Here is a 15646-nt window from a genome sequence, read left to right as displayed (position 1 = left end):
TCAAAAAAGGCAGAAACCAGTGTGGCCACCTCCTAACACGTCCTTGCCCCATGTTTCTTGGTGAAGAAACAGCGGTGAGCCCCCCCTCTGCTCCCCTGAGCACCCTCAAGCCTCTGGAATCCTGCAAGAAGGGATGCAAGTGAGAGTGACCAAGAGATGCTGCCTTTATTGGACCTGCTTGGCTGTGCCTGAAGGGGCACCCAGCCCATTGGGGAAGGGTGGGGAAGGGGGTACTGGCATTTTCAAGGGCTTAAATGCATAAAATGCCAAGGAAAAGGGGGCTCAAGGCATCACTCAGCAGCATCATTGCCTCCGCACAAGGAGACAGCAGTGTGGGAGATGAGGACCAGTTTCAGGCCCAGCACATCTGTCTGTCCCACCGGTGGCAGCTTCCTCAGTGGGGAGCCTCTTTCTTCCTCCTGCCAAAAGCAGAAGCAGGGAGAAACAAGTGAAGATGGGGTGCCACTGCTCCTGCCTGGAAACCCCATCACTTGTGGCTGAGGAGAGCTTACAGGTTAGGGAGGTCCTGCAGGAGCCTCTTCACCCAAGGGGTGTCAGGATTTACGCAAACCCTCTCCAGGCTTTTTAGCTTAATCCTAGAGAACAGAGAGGAGCTGGAGCAGCCAAGCCCTCCTGTGCTTCTCATCAAGGGTGGAACTGAAATAATTCAGGGAGGATGGGGGGAGCAGAGGGCTTGTACCACCCCCCCCCCAAGAAGCACTTACACCACCTCGAGGCGCCGGCAGCTGCTCCCCACTGGCCGGACCTCGATGCTGCTGTATTTCCACGGCGGGATGAAGGCCCTGGTGGTCTTGGCACAGCGGCAGCTCAGGTTGCCGTTGGCTTCCAAGAGGGCTGGATGGGCACATGGCTTGCACATCACCTGAAACCCACCACCACCCCCAGCACTCTTTCTTGGGCAACGCATCTGCCCCTATGTCCCACCACAATCACCACATCCCCTTGCATGAGAGCCCTGAGGCACATCCGGATGTCGGGATAGGGGGATGATGCTTCTGAAAATGTCTCCACCCTCCCCAGCATCCTCCAGCCCCATGCACGGGGAGCCTCACCTGCATCCCCAGGGTGGTGGGTCAGCAGCAGCACCCCCAGCAGCAGGGCAGCCTGCACAGCCATGCCGGGCCCATCCCCGGCACCACCAGCATCCCCTTATTTGAGCTGGGAAATAGGAGAAGTGAGGCGGTGCCGGTGGGAGGCCCCAGGGTCGGGGGGGGGGGGGGGGGGGGTGTTGGGGGTTTTGCCCATCAGGGGCCCAGGCTTCCTGAAACCGGTTCCATTTTCCCCTTTCTATGAAGCCAGGTCCTGTAAAGATACTGGGCCTTTGTCCCAGTGTTTGTCCTCAAGCCCATGCAGCTGCACAAGCCCCAAGGTTTTTTAGGGTGCTTTTATCTTCTGCATGGTCTGATATTACTCATTTCTTCTACAAACAGATTTTCCCCCAGCCTGAGCTTTGGTGGTGTCTGCTTTTGCTCTTTCCCATCCCAAAACTCTGCCAAGTGACCCCATGCCCACCCCCTATATTTCCTTACAACAGCCTTCCAATACCTAAAAGGGCTGACAAGAAAGTTTGAGAGGGACTTTTTACAAGGACATGTAGGGACAGGACAATGGGGAATTGCTTTAAACTGACAGAGGGGAGATGTAGATTAGACACTAGGAAACAATTGTTCCCTGTGAGGGTGGTGAGGCACTGGCACAGGTTGCCCGGAGAAGCTGTGATTCAGAATCACCAGTTTGATTCTATAATTCTTATTGGCCTTTACTGTTTTTAGAAGGCTTTCAACTGCTGGCAGACTCCAGCCTCATCACCAGCGCTGGTGCTTGCTGGTGGTTCAGGGCTGGAACACCCCTCCCATCTCCCTTTGATGCCTTGAGCAAACCTTTTCCTGCTCCTGCCTCATTCCTCAGCGTAAAAGGGGCTGTCATTGTGCCTGACATGCACCTGGGTGCTGCCCTCACTCCCCTACCTATAGTACAGATACCTCACCTGATACATATTCAAATGCACATTTTAATGCCTATGGCATATCTATGAAAGAGCATCAACACAAGAGTGCCAGATGCAAAAGATGGAAATTGGGCTCCAGGAAGGCTACAGCAGTGGGGTTTATCAAAGCTGGGAAATTACAACAAACGGAAAACACCCTAAATTTTATTTGACTTGAGCTCTCAGGCCAGGACATGCCATGCTGTGTAATAAAAACCACAGACACACCATGTCAATGAGCGCTCCGCATGGAAAGAGTCACAAAGTTGTTCCTACAGAGGCAGGAGTGGCCCCTTTGCAGTGTATGGTAGAGTAAAGAAATGCAGGGTTCACATTCACGTTCATCCAGGGACTGAATGCAGAGGGGAAACACCTCCAGAACCTGCCACGGGGCTGGATCATCTGCGAGCTGCCCTCCCTGCAGGGGCTGCTGCTGGGGGGCTAGACATGGGACTTTCGGGATGAGGGAGGGAAGCAAGGGCAAAGTGGGGAGCAACCAGGTTCCTGTGCATCATCTGCCAGAGCATCTCAGGGCTCTGAGCGTCAGCTTCCTTCTCAGGAAACTTATTTTTTCTTCCTGTGAAAAGCAGAAGGAGGAGAAACACATGAACACAGAGAAATCGAAATTGGGTCCTGGGGAATGAAGCTCCTGCCCCAGCTGAAAGAAGTCATCTCTAAGGTCCCTTGCAACTCTGACCATTCAATAATTCTATGACAAGTCACCACCATGTCCCCAGGACAGGCATCACCAAAGGGGGGGATTTAGATTAGCCATTAGGAAGTTCTTCCCTGTGAGGGTGGTGAGGCACTGACACAGGCTGCCCAGAGAAGCTGCGGCTGCCCCATCCCTGCCAGTGTTCAAGCCCAGGTGAAACAGGGCTTGGAGCAACCTGGTCGAGGGGAAGGCGTCCCTGCCCATGGTAGGGGGTTGGAACTGGATGAGCTTTAAGGTCCCTTCCAATAGAAACCATTGTAGGATTCTGTAATCACTCATGGGGATGTCTCCTCTCAGCTGCCCCACACTGTGCCAAAAACACAGGAATGACAAAGGATGGTGGCTTTCCCAGCCAAGTAGCAACACACTATTGCACCTGCAATAAGCAAATCCCAATCCTGTCATTCCCTCCCCAGTATTTTTTCTTTTCATGACCTGTGAGTGCTCCCCAGGTCCAAGGATAGGATGGGATGCTGTCCAGAGCCACCTGAGCCAAAAGAGTTTTCATCAATGCAACTTACGTGCTAGCAATACGCTTCAGCAGCTTCTTTACCCAAGGGGCATCAGGATTCACACACACCTTTCCTGAAGTTTTTAGCTTAATTCTGAAACACAAGGAGTGTTTATGAGTGTTACCCTTCCCTCCAAAGGCACGGATCTGAGCAGCCAGGGTTGATCTGCAATGCTCAGCTTTCATTTACAGCACCAGCAGGTTGCAGGAAGCCACGGGATGCTCAAGAAAAAGCAAGATGAAACACGTTCCCATGTGGAACACGTGCTTCAAGCCCTAAGGTGCCTGTTCAAAGACTATTTTCTCTGTAGGTTCATAAATATATCAGTGCAGAGAAGTTAAAACAACCTGATGCATCTGCTTAAGACACCACTTGAGTCTGGATAGCAGTAAAGACACAAGGGCTTGACCCAAGATGCAGTTTACTCTCTGCTCTCATATTGGTGGTGAAAACATCAGTTATGGCTCATCCTGCCTTAGGGTCTGAGGATGCGCTTCCTCAAAACTGCAAACAGCCCCCACCAGCATGAGGAAATCACACTCTACCTTGCTGGAAAGCTCCATTCAGGTCCTGAGGACCTCTGGCATGTCACTCCGGTGCACTTCCTCCACCAGAAATGACCTGATGTTTCTCAGCCCCGAAGCATGAGCGAGCTTGAAAAGCCTTGGTTTAGCAGAAAGGGGTTGGAGGAGCAGGGTGGTTGCAGCAGAAAAGGTGCAGTGCTGGCCTTGCTGCTCCGTAGGAGCCAGAGGAGACAGCTTTCCATCCCATGAGCCACCATTGGCACTTACATGATCTCTGTACGCCTGCAGGTGCTCCCCACGGGTCTTATCTCAATGCTTTCATATCTCTTTGGACTAATGTAGTCTGATGTTGTCTTTATGCATCTACAGTTCAGGTTTCCATTCACCTCCAGGATGGCTGGGAAAGAGAGAAGGTAGCAGTTTACAGAGACAGAGTTATTTAGAGGTGCCACAATTCCAAATCAATTAGAGACAAAGAAATTATCACTCCCCATGGTTTCCCTGACAATGCTTTAGGGACCACGGTAGGAAACTGTTATCTGTGACGCTACCTCACCGCCCTGCTCTCACACACCTCCTGAAATCTGAACCTAGCCAAACAGGATGGTCACGCTCTTTCTTCAGATATGAGAAAAACCCTGGGTTAAACAGGATGTCTCTGTTTCCCCGGGTCCCTTTAGGCACAGGGTGCAGATGAGCCCATCCATCCTGAGGACCACGGCAGGCTGGGAGCTGACCACCATGGGTATCATCTGTAGAGACACCAGAAGCTCACCTGCATTGGCTAAGTGGGACATCACCAGCAGCATCAGCAGCCACAGGAGCACTGGGGCTCCCATCCCCATCCCAGCTGGTGTTCGCATCCTTGTGGCAGGCTCAGCCCTGGAGGAGGTCTGAGGAACCAGCTGAAGAAGCCCCCTTTTTATTCAGGAGGGTTGCGCTCTTATACAAGCAGCAAGATTCAGACTTCATCAGTCACATCTGACCGGTGGACCATGAAGAGAGGTGATGTAATTTCTCAGATGCCTCCCACAGCCGGGTCGGAAACCGAATTTACACCATTGCCGATGAAAACCAGCCATCGGGACAAAGCGCCTGTTTGGAGTCCCCACATCATCTTCCCTGCACCCTGTTCCTGATCAGCTGGGTCTGTCAAAGCATCACCCTTCTTTTCCTTTAGCATTCACACCTCAACCACACAAAGACCCCAGAATAAAATGAAAGCGTAAACCCAGGGCAAGCAGGGCTTTTTCACTGCACTCAGATATTTACATATTTCTTTCTTAGGGCTATAATTCCCCCACGCTATTTTTGCTACCTCTTACATCAGCAAAATTGCCTAGCAGTGAACCATGGAAAAATAAAGATCTCTGCTACACGTTTCCACTCTGACCCAACACCAGGAAAGTCAAGAAATGACTGGTACAGTAGCACCAGCAAAAAGCAAGTTATTCTTATGTCTCTGCACATCTGTGGCTGAGTGCTGATGTACATGTCAATCAGCAACAGATTTCTTGGTACCAGCAGCCTGGGAATGAAGCATGGATGGATGCCAGAGAATAGCAGCAGGAAAAGCAACAGGGCTGGGATGGACTCAGGAACTAATGAGAGCAAGACGTGAGCAGTACTGGGACTGGAGGGAGAAGAGATCTTCTCATTTTATTCTATTTAGTATCCCATTACAGCACTTGGGACCTGAAATAGTTGGGGCTTAGTTAGAAGTGTCCTGACCACCTACTGTTTCAAGAAAGATCAGCCTTTTATGATGTTATGAGCTATGGGACAGAGTGTGCTATGCAGCCAGTGAGCCAGTTCAACATCATTCTGGTGTTCCCAACATAAGAAGGGCATGGAATTGTTGGAGCAAGTTCAGAGGACACGAGGATGATCAGGGGCTGGAGCACCTCCTGTATGAAGACAGGCTGAGAAAGCTGGGGCTGTTCAGCCTGGAGAAGAGAAGGCTGCGTGGAGACCTCATAGCAGCCTTCCAGTATCTGAAGGGGGCCTATAGGGATGCTGGGGAGGGACTCTTCATTAGGGACTGTAGTGGTAGGACAAGCTTAAACAGGGGAGATTTAGACTGGATAAAAGGAATAAGTTCTTCTCTGTGAGGGTGGTGAGACACTGGTTGCCCAGAGAAGCTTTGGCTGCCACATCCCTGGCAGTGTTCAAGGTCAGGATGGACAGAGCTTGGAGCAACCTGGTCTAGTGGAAGGTGTCCCTCCCTGTGGCAGGGGGTTGGAACTGGATGAGCTTTAAGGCCTTTCCAACCCAAGCCAGTCTGGGATTCTATCATTCACAGCAGGGATAATCAGATGGTAGTGGGAAAATTGATGGCACTAAAGCAGACATGTACGTGGCAGTGAGAAGCTGTAAGAGCATGTGGAAAGGGAGAGGTCAGACTGTGCACATCCTTATAGTGCTGCAGAACCACTCGTCCACAAGGTTTTAAGGCTTTATTCTGGCAATGTGCTCCAAGCTTTACACACAAGTGAATAAACCTGCCCATTTCGGGGGACCATGGTCTGGCACTTGCTCCTCCACACATTTCATAGCATCTTTTGGGTTTCTCTCAAAACGAGCCATAGAAGGATTGAAGCAAAGCATTTTGGCACACAGGGGGGTAGTACTGTGAGACAGCAATGGGTCTCACATAGGGTTTACTGGGATGTGAGCTGCCCTGAATAAAGCAAAGTCACCAGCCGGGAAACAAAAGGGGAAGTGGGGACACGTGGCCACAATAGCGTGGTGAGGAGGAAGGAAGAGGGCAGAAGAAAAATGATGTGATTGTGTGATTACATTGTAATTTGGAGTTTTCAAATCACATCAACATTTTATAGAGTAGCAAAATGGTAAACGTCAAAAAAAAACAAAACGCCTTCCATTCAAATCATAAGTTCTCATCTTCCTCTTTGAAACTTGTTTTCCCCCTGAGATAGGTCCAAAATTCTTGTCAAGAGCTTGCTCAAGAGAAAATGGTCAAAAACGGATGAAGGAAGAATTTAATTCCCTGTACATCAGGGTTGCAGAGAGGCCAGGGACAATCTGAATGAGCTACTGCCAAATCCTATGGAGGGAATGAAAGCCTGGCTGCTATGGCAGTGGAAAAGGAGATGGCTTTATAACTGAATTTTGTTCAATACTTTCAGAGTTTTCAATTTCCCTGCAGAGAGCTGTTAGAAGGAGCCCAACCCAGGACTGTTTAAATGGTTTTGCTGGGTTGTGGCAGAAATCTCTTCAAAGGAAAGTCTGTACAACCGTGGGGAAGGCAGGGATTTACCAGGAGAGATAACAGGTCACATATAGTGCCATAGAGGCACGAAAGAAGTTTCAACATCTTTCTGAAATTCATGACTTCAAAACGCTCCTCCTTTTATAGCTGGGGAAAACTGAGAGAAGTGAAAGCAACTTTCCCCAGAGATGCACAGTGGAGAGGACAGAGCTGGGGCATGCTCCAAGACTGGCTCTTCCATGACCAGGGGAAACCAGCACCACTGCTGGCAGTGCTTAACAAAACCAGTACAGGAAGAATCTACCCCTGGGAGACATGCAATGGACAGGCCAAGATAACTTACGTGTGAAATGACACCCAGATTTGTGGCTATAGGGCAGGTGTCCATCTCCTGGCTACCCATGAGAGAAGTGGGAGCTACAGAGCCGTGTTTAGGCTGGATGGATTTAGAGAGGTGGCTTTAGAGGGGTCCTGGGCAATCAGTTCAGCCACAGTGACCTGAGTTTCAGCCTGGGGCATGCGTTGGCCCCCAGACCTATACAAAACCCCAGATGCCTCCTTTAGGGATGTGCTGCTTTGTGCTTGTTGCTTTACGCTCAACCTTGCAGTGCTTCTTCCATGAGAGTCATGGAGTCTTAGAATGGTTTGCATTGGAAGGGACCATGGGCAGGGACACCGTCCACTAGACCAGGTTGCTCCAAGCCCCACCATGGTGCTCATCAACTCACTTTGCAGCCAGGATGAAACCCACATGTCCAGTGGGGGGGAAGGGCAGGAGTGCCTTCTCTTCCTCTCGAGCACCAAGGAAGTTGTCCCCTCTGCACAGGTGGCCTTGGCAGAAGCTCCCCTCCAAGTGGGAGAAGTCAACCCTGGGGATGTAGGGAAGCAACAGCCATGCTGCAAAAGCAGCGTTGCCCAACAGTGTCCCTGGCCTGGCCCTGGGTGCTTCTGGAAAGACAACCCAAAGCACAGGCTCAGCTCTGCAATTTCAGGTTGTGGGGTGGCATGAAGTCATTGCCTACATGGCTGTGAAGATGAACCAAGCATAACCAGTGGTGCCCTTTCAGATGTACCCCCTTGATTCATACCTAGAAGTAGATATTCATCGTGAAGCCCAGCCCTGGCTCCATCTCCGAAGTGATGCACGTGGGTTTCCCCCATCGCCTGGGTAGTTTGGTGAATCCCCAGAACATTGCCCCAGAAGACATACATTAGCTAGTCTTCAAGCTGCTACGAGTTTCTGCTTCGGGTAGGAACGGTGAAATAAATGTGGAGAGAAAGGAGAACTTGACAGAGATACTGCAATCCCAGGGTTTCTGAATCATCTTGATAGTAGTCACAGTGGTTTCAGTTTATGGCTACTGAGTACATTGATGGACATTGCGGGGTCTTCTCAGGAAGGAAAGGCTTGCAGCTCTTGTGGGGAGCTAATACTTTTGCATGCTGAGTGGTCATTCTGAGAAGGGAGAAGGATCTAGCCTGTGACTCTATTTAAACTAACCACTTCCCAGATGCCAGTAATTCAGACTTCACATATCCACTGTGGACTTATCCAGGCCAACCGAAACATGTTGGAACTATCCTAACAGCTTCTGTATTTCCTGCAGCAGGAAATACCTTTGCAGGCAAGAGTCTGATTTGAGTCCTTTTTTAATTCTGTGATTTTTATTAGATTTTTCATGGGTTGGTTGGTTGTTTTTTTTACACCCACTAGATCCTTCAGACACGCAGGTACCAAGGTCCCTAAAACAGAGGCCTACATAGATGTGGTGCAAATACCTCCCAAAGGCCATGACTTTAAAGCCATTGGCTTCAAGATGACAGAGGTGAGATTTAGATTAGATATTAGGAAGAAGTTCTTTACTGTGAAGGTGGTGAGGAGCTGGCACAGGCTGCCCAGAGAAGTTGTGCTGCCCCATCCCATCCCCCTCCCATTCAAGGCCAGGTTGGATGGGGCTTGGAGCAACCTGGTCTAGTGGAAGGTGTCCCTGCCTGTGGCAGGGGGTTGGAACTGGTTGAGCTTTAAGGTCCCTTCCCATACAAACCAATCTGTGACTCAGACTGTGGCAGGGAAGAAGTGCTCCACTGTACGGTTTTGCTGTGCTTCTGCAGCCATTAAACCACTTACAACCATGTAATTTAGTGGCATCAAGCCATAGAGAACCTCAGGCTAGTTCAGAGAGGTCAAAGACTTCCTTCAAGACACTGAAAGTAAGTGATGGTAAATGAGAGGGGACGTAGATGAGCCACGAGTGGAAAAATGAGAAGAGCTCCTGTATTTTAGCAGAGGAAAAATGGAGGTTTTACACACCTGAGTCCCCTCTCAAAGATGACAGGAAAACCTGTCACAGCATCTCCAAACATATGAGCCAAGGATGAGGGAGAACTTGGTCTGTAAGAGCAAGGCAGTTAACAGACCATGTTCAGAGGTGAGTAGGAAATGACCTGAACTGAGTGGAGGACAAGCGAAACAAATACCAAAGAACCTCTTCCATGTTTAAGCAGGATGGACAAACACCTCAGCCATGCTGAAACCACTGGGTTTGCTCAGAAAGGAAGCGAACTTTCAGCACACCCCTCCTGTTCCACAGCTCACCCAGTGCTCCTGGCAAGTGATACGAAAACTGGAGTTTGGTTTGTTTCTAAATCACCGCCCAAAAAGCCCCAGCTGCTGTGAATTTGACACTGCTGTGGTTTGTGGTCCATTGCCTGCTTCAAAGATAAAGATGACTCCTGCCGAAACCTGAGACACCCGAAACTCACACCTATTCCAGCAGCATGCAACAACCCAGGCAGAGGCACCCAGGCACAGCATTGGTTTCTGTCTTATCATACAAAAGTGTGCCTCAGACGCTTGATGCAGTACCCAGTTTCCAGCCCGGGGCTCCTTCCAGCCCTATTGGGATGTTCTCCATCCCTTTGTGCCTCCTACACCTCGAAAACACATTCCCGAACAGCCTGCGTTCATTTACTCACACATGAAAAGAGCTTCTTTAGCCATTTTCCCCCTGATGTCCCTTCTCCTGGTTGCATTTTAAGAAGAATCATTCCTTTTATACAACTGGCCTTGCTTTCTCCCAAAAAATTACTAGCCCAAACCTGCCAAAGTAACACTAACTCATGGGTACAGTCCAGTGGGAGGGAAGGACTGACCAGGATGTGTGGGTGTCCAAGGCTCTGTGCTGTTGGTTACCAGCTCAGATGGTGGAGCTTGGTGGAGTTTCATTTGTACTCAGATGCAGAACAGACTGAGCTTACTGCAGCAGATACCAGCTATAGAAGTGAAATTTCAACACGAGAGAACCAGAATTAGCCAAAGCCTAACAAAATCAGTCCAAAATCAGGTTTTTCAAATCACCTATTGATCTCACTGTCACTTGCTGAGTGAAGGTGTGGAGCTCACTGTCTGAATGAAGGCACATGCTTGCTGGTGACAGGGCACAGGGACACAATCTATTTTTTGGCTCATTTTTGGAGACACCAAGTACTGTGATGACACTTCTGCTCCACCTGCAAGTAGGTGAAAAACCTACTACGGGCAGCTTTAAAAGCAAGGTTCAGATATCTGGTTTGCTTGATGGCTAGAGAAAGGCAATACAGTAAGAGAGAGCTCTGAAAGAGAATGGATAAGGAAGAAGGAGAAGAGGTCGGAGCCTGAAGAAAAGATCAATCAGGGTGAGAGAAGTTAAGGGAAACTCCAGAAATGTGAATTCAACTTTCCTGACTCCCTGGTCAATGCTGAGCCACAGGACCTCTACGGAGCAGCAAGCAGGTGCTTTCTGCTGAAGGGAAAGCAATAGTGCACGTTCGGTGGCATGTCAGAACATGCCACTCAGCCCCAGAGCAGGGACAGTATCTGGGACATCCCGCGCACCCCAGGGATGCAAATGGCACCAAGCAAGTGCAGGAGAAAATCCCCAGCCTGCTGAGCTCATTTGCACTTGCTGCTAGAAAAACACACTGGAGGAACATGCAGCACCCTCACTTCTCCTAAAGCTCTTGATTTGTTTTGTATACAAGTTAACCTGAAATCACAGAATCACAGATTGGTTTGGGTTGGAAGGGACCTTAAAGCTCATCCACTTCCAATCCCCTGCCACAGGCAGGGACTCCTGCCATGGGAACAGGTTGCTCCAAGCCCCATCCAACCACGAATGAGGCAGCCACAGCTTCTCTGGGCAACCTGCCAGTGCCAAACCATCCTCACAAGGAAGAACTTCTTCCTTGTCTAATGTCTAATCTAAATCTCCCCTCTGTCAGTTTAAAGCCATTCCCCCTTGTCCTATCACTACATGTCCCTGTAAAAAGTCCCTGTCCAGATTTCTTGTTGGCCCCTTTAGGTACTGCAAGAAACGAACCTATCATGAAGTAGAGAAGCAGCGTTATTCCTCAAAGGCAGTTGGAAAAGCAGAAAGAGTCACCCCACCCGGCAGGGAAGATGTGAAGCAGGAATGAAACCCTAGGGCTCGACCAAAGAATGACATCAGCATCAGTGACCTGGCCATGGGCCCAGGCTCCCTCTCCACACACTTGCATGCGGACGCAGGAACCAGTCTAGACGCTACAGGTGCCATCAAATAAGCACCGTTAGTGATTTGCATAGGGGCTTCGTGCGACAGCTCAACCCAACCCAGCATGGGAGCAAGTCAATGATGAATTAAAATAAAGTCAGGCTGTGACAGGGAGGGAGCCAGTAAATCACAGTCCGGCTCATTATAAGCAAGAAGCACTGGCTGACATGGACTTGCTGCTCTAGTTGTGCAGTTGGTGCAACCTCAACCTGATGGCCATATTGCTGCTGGCTTGGAGGAAGGACTCTTCCTTTTAGCACTTCATTCTCAGGCTAGTGAAGAAGTGGCCCAGGTCTAATTGCAATGACTAGACCAAAACGTGCCCATGGAAACTCCCCAGGCTTCAGCTAGCCTGCGCTTTAGAAGATGGGAAGCTTCTACCAACTGCCAGCATGTTTTTCTGGAATAGAAAGAGGATGCGCCAGCACTTCAGGAGACCTACGCAATGGATGCTGAAGAGAAGAAGCTAAACCAGAGTGGCAGGATTACCTTGCCTACTTGTCCCAGAGTACTGATGATCCAGCCGAACCCATGGTGCCAGGGGGAGGCTGGGAACTGAGCTCAAGGGTGTAGCTTTCAGTACACCTGTGTCAGCAATTGCACCACTTGCTGGAGAATGGAAAATGGAATTAGACTCAGGGGACAGCAAAGATATGGCAGGAGTCACACAGGCTTTCACAGCTGGACCTTTCTGCACACAACAAGGGGGAAAAAGGTACCAGAAATGCCATAAAGGCTAGAAATACAACAAAGATACTGGTATGCAAGCACATTTCCCCTCCATACCTGAGGGAGCAGCCTCCTGAAGGCCATTTTTAATGTCTTGAGCTGAATTACGCTGTATTTGGGTAACTTATTTCGGCAAATATTTAGCAAAGTCCTACCACCAAACTCCCAAGGAGTATTACTGCAAGGTCTTCTTCCCCTTTTCAGAGTTTGGCATTTCAATATACTCATCTAGAAGCTGGAAGGCTTAGTTGAATTGCCATTTTTTATTTCTTGATTTTACATTTTAGTTGAGTCAGTAACTGAGCTGAGTCCACATTATTTGTCTTGCAGAATAACCCATAACTATTGCTTCCGGTGGAACTAAACAGGGTCTTGACCCATTTTCTACTGGCTGAGTCAGAAGACAGTAGCTCATCTTTAGAAAAGAAGTACTTCTTGATTTCTAGCTTGATACAAGCCTCCTCAACCACAACAGTCAACCTCCCCCATGTCTCAGGTCACTTCTCTGCTTATGTATCTCCCATGTATCTTAGTGACTCATTTCCCAACAAATGTCATCTCTTTCCAGGCTATCTGGGTTTGACTGCCACAGCATATATGACATTTGTCTCCATTGTCTTCCACCTCTTCAAAGTGGTTGGTATTAAAAAATCTGTGCTTGCAACAGCTTGACATTTCCCATCTGACCAAGTAACATTAAGTTTGTCCACGCTGCTTGCAAAGTTCACCAACCACACATGACCTCCAGCTCCCCACTTTGAAGCAGGGTCTCTCCTGATGAGGTCCAGTGTGATTAAGTAATCTGAAGGTGATACACACCAGATGAAGGGTTTGCAAATTCCCATTGCTCACAGGACCCTCTTCTCCAAGTGGGAATTGCACACAGAGGCCACAGCCTGGTGCATTCACAGTCTGGCATGAGCTATCCCATCTGTAGAACAGGAAGCCAGCAAGGCAGGATGCCCAGCCAGATGGACCACAAGATGAGCCACGGTCCCACTCTGAAGAGATGCAGAGAAGCCAACAGAGCAGCAGTCCTTGTGATGCACAGCTGCCTGCACCAACATCTGCTCTAAAGAGCTGATTCTATTTAAGTGACATGGTCAAAGGGGAAGGATGTTTGAGAGCCTTGCTAGTCCTGTGTGGCCAGCATTTTTGCCTGCCACATCTACCAATGCCACACCAAGTCCTAGGCCCACTTGGCAGCAAGGCAATATACACGTGAGTGCAGTCTGGAGCACCAAAATATGCTACTTTTGGAAGAGCCATGGGTTGGGGCAGAAGGAGTGATGGTCCCAGTCACAGACAGGCAGAGATGAATGCTTGCCATCCTGCCAGTGTTAAACACTGCTGAGAGTCTGCTGTTGAGGGTATCTAGGGTCTGCAAGGGTGAGAGGCAGGGAAGGATGAGATATGTGGGAAACAATTGTGGGGTTGGGATTACGCATGGTGAGTGGGGTCATCCCACCAACCCAGACATCTTGATCACATCTATCCATGGCCGCTGAAGGAAAATGCTCCCTATTTCACCCACAAGACACTGTAGAAATAGTTACATCTTTAAAAAAAAGCTAGGCAAGAGCAAGTGTTCTCTAGCAGTGAGTACAAGTGCACATGGTCAGGAGGGGAAATCCAGGTCTCCACCAAGAAGGAACCACATCTCTGCAGTATGAATGTTTTTGAGGAGAGCAGCCCTCCCAACTCCAGGAAAGCCCCTTCTCAACTGTTTCTCTTGGTCCCAGCACCCCTGAATCAGCACTTTGGACACCAGGGCCTTGCTGAGCCAACACAGCAAGAGACAGAGAAGGAGAAACTCAAGCCCAGCTTCTGCAAAGGATCTAAATCTCACCAGCGAAGAGAATTTGTACTGAAAGGAGTTGTCTCGCAGCTGAAATAATGCAACAGGGCTTTTGGGGTATGAAAGAAAAGCTGGTTGAGCTCACAAGTCATGCTCGAGGCTGGAAGATCAGCAAGCTCTCACCTGCCAGGTGGAAACAGGGAGGCAGATGAAAAGGCAGTAAGCAGGGGGAGAAGAAAGGCTTTGGGATATACTGGGAAGTGAAACCAAGAAGCATAAACCTGTAAAACCCATGAAAACTGCTTTGATCTTTCCTCAGCTTTTATCTTGGTTGTCGCTTATGAAACACTTATGAAACACAAGTAAGGCCTAGAAAGTCACATCTGTCACAGGGCGCAGCCTTGGGTCGCATCCAGCATGTCCCTGGAGCTATTCGTGCATCTCCCCTCCCCTTCACGCCCCGGCTTGGGTGACCACTTCTTGCAAGCACAGACCAGAGCATCTCCTAGCTGGAGGGTTTGCGGTGTGAGAAAGGTTTTCCATCCCAAACCTCAAGCAGTTTTTACCCAACCTGACTGATTTTTCAGGGGTACACCCCAAGAAGCTGGCCTAAGGAGGACAGTTCCCTTCTTGAACTCAGCCTCCAGAAGAGAGGTGTTCCAGTTAAATTTTCTCCTGCGGCTCATTTCCCAGGGTGGCCGTATGGAGTCTCCTACAACACATTGCAGAAACTGCTGACAGAGGATGTGAGTCGAGTCAGTTTGCAGAGGTGAAAGCCATTCAGCTGACATTACTGAATGAGAAAAATGGTCAGTACTTGTTATCTTGCTACTGATTCGGGGATGGTGGCAGATGCTGTGGTGGCGCTTGCAGCAATGGAAGCAGAGTAACTGGTAATACAGAGGTAAACCCATCTGGGCTGCTTCCTTGTGGCAAGACATCACTGGCTGGGTGCAGAATGCGGTAGTGAAGGTACACCATATAGATGCTCATGTACCCAAGAGTTGAGTCACTGAGGAACATCAGACAATTGCTGAAATATGAATATGAGGAAGCCTGGCAGACTGACTCTACCACACTCCCACAAACCCTCCACAGCAAGGGTCCTGTGCTTATGATGTGGGAAGGAACCACCAGATGGTGGAAAAATAAGCTGTGCCCCACACCACTGCCCAGAACACTGTACTGGGCCTTGAGAAACAAATTTTGTGGTGACACAGCACCCCAGAAAGAACTGAGTCAGACAATGGGACTCATTTCCAGAATAACCCCATAGATACTTGGGCCAAAGAGCATGGCATTGAGTGGGTATATCACATCCCCTACCATGCACCAGCCTCTGGGAAAATCGAATGGTACAATGGGCTGTTAAAAACTACACTGAGAGCAATGGGTGGTGGGACTTTCAAACACTGGGATACACATTTACCAAAAATAAACCTTGATGAAACCAGACAAGCTCAGTGATTACGGTTAGTGGTTAGGATTAAGATTAGGGCTAGGAATGAGTGAGGTATTGGGTTTGTTCATGTGCTTGGAGGTCACCTGTGCCTCTAG

The 15646-nt window shown here is 49.3% G+C and overlaps 2 protein-coding genes across 2 annotated transcripts; both read right to left on the bottom strand.

Moving 5' to 3' along the window:
- Positions 1 to 140: 140 nt before the first annotated feature.
- On the bottom strand, positions 141 to 2013 carry LOC134161378 (alveolar macrophage chemotactic factor-like). The gene is made up of 4 exons (XM_062614142.1): positions 1074 to 2013; positions 726 to 855; positions 513 to 596; positions 141 to 419 (listed from the first exon to the last, which is right to left on the bottom strand). Exons 1-4 carry the CDS (start codon positions 1135 to 1137, stop codon positions 395 to 397), a joined length of 303 nt encoding a protein of 100 aa, XP_062470126.1. The 5' UTR covers positions 1138 to 2013; the 3' UTR covers positions 141 to 394.
- Positions 2014 to 2153: 140 nt separating this feature from the next.
- On the bottom strand, positions 2154 to 5148 carry LOC134161377 (interleukin-8-like). The gene is made up of 4 exons (XM_062614141.1): positions 4535 to 5148; positions 4027 to 4156; positions 3245 to 3328; positions 2154 to 2585 (listed from the first exon to the last, which is right to left on the bottom strand). The coding sequence occupies exons 1-4, from the start codon at positions 4620 to 4622 to the stop codon at positions 2573 to 2575; spliced, it is 315 nt and encodes a 104-aa protein (XP_062470125.1). The 5' UTR covers positions 4623 to 5148; the 3' UTR covers positions 2154 to 2572.
- Positions 5149 to 15646: the final 10498 nt, after the last annotated feature.

The sequence above is a fragment of the Pezoporus occidentalis genome, unplaced genomic scaffold (assembly GCF_034315485.1).
Source record: "Pezoporus occidentalis ecotype Australia unplaced genomic scaffold, CSIRO_AGI_Poc_V1 ctg172, whole genome shotgun sequence".
Classification (NCBI taxonomy): Eukaryota; Metazoa; Chordata; class Aves; order Psittaciformes; family Psittacidae; genus Pezoporus; species Pezoporus occidentalis.
The sequence above is the reverse complement of the archived record's forward strand: the minus strand, read 5'-3'. Positions and strand labels throughout refer to the sequence as shown.

Excerpts from the sequence above, each read along its gene's own strand:
- LOC134161378 (XM_062614142.1), bottom strand. The coding sequence starts at position 1,137 with ATGGCTGTGCAGGCTGCCCTGCTGCTGGGGGTGCTGCTGCTGACCCAC. Across the intron at positions 856-1,073 it reads CCACCACCCTGGGGATGCAG|CCCTCTTGGAAGCCAACGGC; the intron begins GTGAGGCTCCCC and ends GTGCCCATCCAG. Across the intron at positions 597-725 it reads TGCCGGCGCCTCGAGGTGGT|GATTAAGCTAAAAAGCCTGG; the intron begins GTAAGTGCTTCT and ends TCTGTTCTCTAG.
- LOC134161377 (XM_062614141.1), bottom strand. The coding sequence starts at position 4,622 with ATGCGAACACCAGCTGGGATGGGGATGGGAGCCCCAGTGCTCCTGTGG. Across the intron at positions 4,157-4,534 it reads GTCCCACTTAGCCAATGCAG|CCATCCTGGAGGTGAATGGA; the intron begins GTGAGCTTCTGG and ends TCTCTTTCCCAG. Across the intron at positions 3,329-4,026 it reads TGCAGGCGTACAGAGATCAT|AATTAAGCTAAAAACTTCAG; the intron begins GTAAGTGCCAAT and ends CTTGTGTTTCAG.